Source organism: Zea mays, chromosome 10 (assembly GCF_902167145.1).
Source record: "Zea mays cultivar B73 chromosome 10, Zm-B73-REFERENCE-NAM-5.0, whole genome shotgun sequence".
Classification (NCBI taxonomy): Eukaryota; Viridiplantae; Streptophyta; class Magnoliopsida; order Poales; family Poaceae; genus Zea; species Zea mays.
The window spans coordinates 62,808,472-62,811,725 of record NC_050105.1 but is presented as its reverse complement, the minus strand read 5'-3'; the positions used below and the strand labels follow the sequence as shown (position 1 = coordinate 62,811,725).

At 49.9% G+C, this 3,254-nt stretch overlaps 1 protein-coding gene across 2 annotated transcripts; it reads right to left on the bottom strand.

Annotated features, from left to right (window-relative positions):
- Positions 1 to 252: 252 nt before the first annotated feature.
- LOC100382139 (stearoyl-acyl-carrier-protein desaturase10) lies at positions 253 to 2,800 on the bottom strand. 2 transcript variants are annotated; one of them, XM_008663912.2, is made up of 2 exons: positions 2,579 to 2,800; positions 253 to 1,486 (listed from the first exon to the last, which is right to left on the bottom strand). In XM_008663912.2, the coding sequence occupies exons 1-2, from the start codon at positions 2,716 to 2,718 to the stop codon at positions 352 to 354; spliced, it is 1,275 nt and encodes a 424-aa protein (XP_008662134.1). In that variant the 5' UTR covers positions 2,719 to 2,800; the 3' UTR covers positions 253 to 351. The 2 variants fall into 2 exon arrangements, with proteins under 2 accessions (XP_008662134.1, NP_001168371.1); NM_001174900.1 differs by having other exon boundaries at positions 255 to 1,486; positions 1,870 to 2,778.
- Positions 2,801 to 3,254: the final 454 nt, after the last annotated feature.

Here is a 3,254-nt window from a genome sequence, read left to right as displayed (position 1 = left end):
CGTGTTTGATCATATCATCTGCATATGACAAGCAAGTTTATGCAATAACCTTTTTTTTGGGTTGAAAATCAAAGCATTTTGATCGGTTCCCTTTTAGGTCCAGGGATTTGGATCTAATGATGTATATTGACGACCACAACCAATTTTGGCTATCTCTTCTAGGCTAAAATGCACTAATGTTACTGTTCTTTGATTATGTATATCGAATTTATCGCTACTCTCTCTCTCTCTCTCACAGTGCACGCAGCAGAATTCACCCGCAAGGCGTTGTTTTTTTATTGCAAGGATAATCCACACAACAGTGAATGCACCTCTAAGCATAACCTGATTCTCAATTTTTTTTGAGGAAAATTACGGAATCACGACATTGACGGATCTATCGAAGATCCAGCTAAACGGGACAGACGTGGGCTTTTTCTGGGTCTGGGCCGCCCTGTCATGGGCCTTCTCCTCCATCCTCCGGATCTTGTGCGGCAGCCCGCACACGTAGTCCCGCGCGCGCCTCCCCTCGCCGGAGAGCCCCGCCGCGAGCTCCTCCACGCGCCACTGCCGTATGAGGTGCTCCAGGATGCTTCGGTAGTCAGACGCAGTGTACACGCCGGTCTGCTGCGCGGCGGCGGCGTAGTGGGCGTAGAGGTGGGCGTCGCGGCCGTCGGTCATGAGCGCTGCCGGCATGGTGATCCGGTGGCGCATCATGTAGCCGAGCGCGCGCACGGCCGCGTCCGGGTCGACCTCGAAGAGCTTGGCGACGATGCGGGTGTATGCGGTCTCGTGGCGCTTCTCGTCGGCCATGATGGCGCCGCATACGCGGGCGAGCACGTGGTCGCCGTGCGCGCCGACGTGCCGCGCCATGTTGCCGTGCGAGATGGCGGTGGCGCGCTCCTGGAAAGCGACGTAGATGAAGCCGTGGTAGGGGCTCCTGGCGGCGTTCATGGCCATGCCGGAGGCGATGAGGCGGTGCACGGTGCGGTCGACCTGGCGCATGTCGACGCGGCCCGAGAGGTACATGTAGTGGCTGAGGGCGTCGCCGTGGCGGTTCTCCTCGGCGGACCAGCCGCGGATCCAGCGCGCCCAGGCGGTGGAGTCGGCGCCGGTGAGGTCGCGCACGGCCTCGAAGCGGTTAGGCACGCTCTGGTACGTGGGCAGGGCCTCCTCAGTGATCATGTTGCCCACCAGGCACACCAGGTGGGCGTCGGGCACGCTGGCCGCCCGCGCGCGGAGCTCGCGGCACGCGTCGTGGAAGCCCTCGTCGCCCAGCGCCGCCGGGTCCGGGAGCATGTCCGACGGCTGCCACGCCTCCTCCGCGGGCTTCAGCAGCGGCAGCACGTGCGCCTCCGCCCACGGCTCCAGGTGTGCTAGCACCTCCAGCTTCTCCGGGGCCAGGTACCCCATCCATTCCTGCTCTTCGTCCTGCTTCTCCCGCCGCTTGAGGACAGGGACGGCCATGGTCGTGGTCCCCGTGCTGCTATGACTGCTCCTGCACCTCCTGCATCAACACGTATGCGTGCTCAACCCTCAACGTTCGTGACATTTCACATGAGAGTGCACTATTTTTAAGAAACATATAAGTGTTTGGTGTATATAGTATACACATTGAATTGCATCTATTCATCTCAAATTCATTGTCCTCCCATAACTCTCCCTTTTCTTTGTCATGTATATTTTACAAAGAACATCCCAACCACTTGCACCCTTCCCTAGTAAAAAAAAGAGAAACAAGAAACATGATGTTGGATATGAAATGGAAAGGACCATATACACCGATATGTTTCTCTAATTTTAATATATCCTACATGATACAGTATGCCACATGGATCCAAGAACATACAGTAGAATAACATCAAAATAGAATTACTACAACATTTTTACCTGTATTTCATGTGCTTGGTGAATTATCCGTTGGGCTATATTTGTATGCCACATGAATTACTCGTTTCATACTGTCATACAACAGAGGCGTAGCTGGTGGGTGGTCCGGGTGGTCCATGGCATACCCTTAGCCAGCCCACTGGACCACCAGTCTAGAGACAATACGACACCAATAGTCCATAGGGTATATGAGAGTGGGAGACCAGCAGTCAAGCCGCCACCTGATGGAAGATCATCACAAAAATAAAAGCAACAACAAGGTGGCAGGTGCGCGGCATGCCCCCACCATCGCCGCTAGTGAGCGCTGTTGTTCGGCTCTCCTCCAGTCCCTCTTAGACCTTAGCCCTGAGCTTACAGGAAGAGATGGTGAATTTGTAGCAAACCCTAACTTTTTCTCTGCAATTTTGATCCATGATGTTTAGTTTTTTAAAAGATTTTTTAGGTAAACTTGAAGTTCTTATGGCATACCTCATGAAAAAATCCTAGCTACGCATACAACAAGTAGTTTTTTTCATTATTTGACTCTTAAAAAAATTAGGAATTATAGTTCGTGAATTATCCGTTGGGCTATATATACTTGCATGAGCTTGTCCTATAAAACCATCTAAAAATATATACACCTAAAATACAACAACTCCGTTATTGTAATAAGTCACACAAATTAAACAAGTAGCTAGTAGTATGATATATAATGTATTGTAAGTACTACCAGTGGATGATCTGTGGGAGGGTGACTCTTGTTCTTGCCGATGATGCAAATTTGAAGCAGTAGTAGCTGTCTTTAGCATTTGCTGGTTTGTAGGATACTCCATGTCCAGCCACAGCAAGCAGTGGTGTTGTTGCCGCCATGGCTGCTCAAACTCGTAGAAGGTAGTATGAATAGGAAGGGACGAAATGGAAGGCGAGCTAGACGAGGTGCCCGGGTTTGGTCGCTGAGATGTGCTGCGGAGGAGGCCGACCGTGGAGCTGCATATTTATAGAGGATAGAGCGAGCTCGCCACTTTCCACCACCGACTTTAATTACGTCGTCGTCACCACTAGGAAGAAAACGGTTGCAATAAATCCCCTTCCGTTTATCCCAATTTTTATATGCTATCTCTCAAATTCGTATTAACGGTTGTTTCAACTGTTTTTTATTTTTTTTCGGTTTTTGACAAATCTGAAAAAACACTAGTAGAAAAAAGCTCTAACCTTACGGTGATGCCTAATTTTTACAGGCGATTTTGATTATCAACCGTCAGTGCTATTTTTACTGTCGGTTAATTAAAAAACTGTCACAAAAATCATATTCTTATAGGCGGTTCGTTAAGAAAACCATATGTAGAAATCCATGATTTCTAGTGGCGCTATTCTCAAGAAACCGTCACTAGAAATCGATTTCTAGT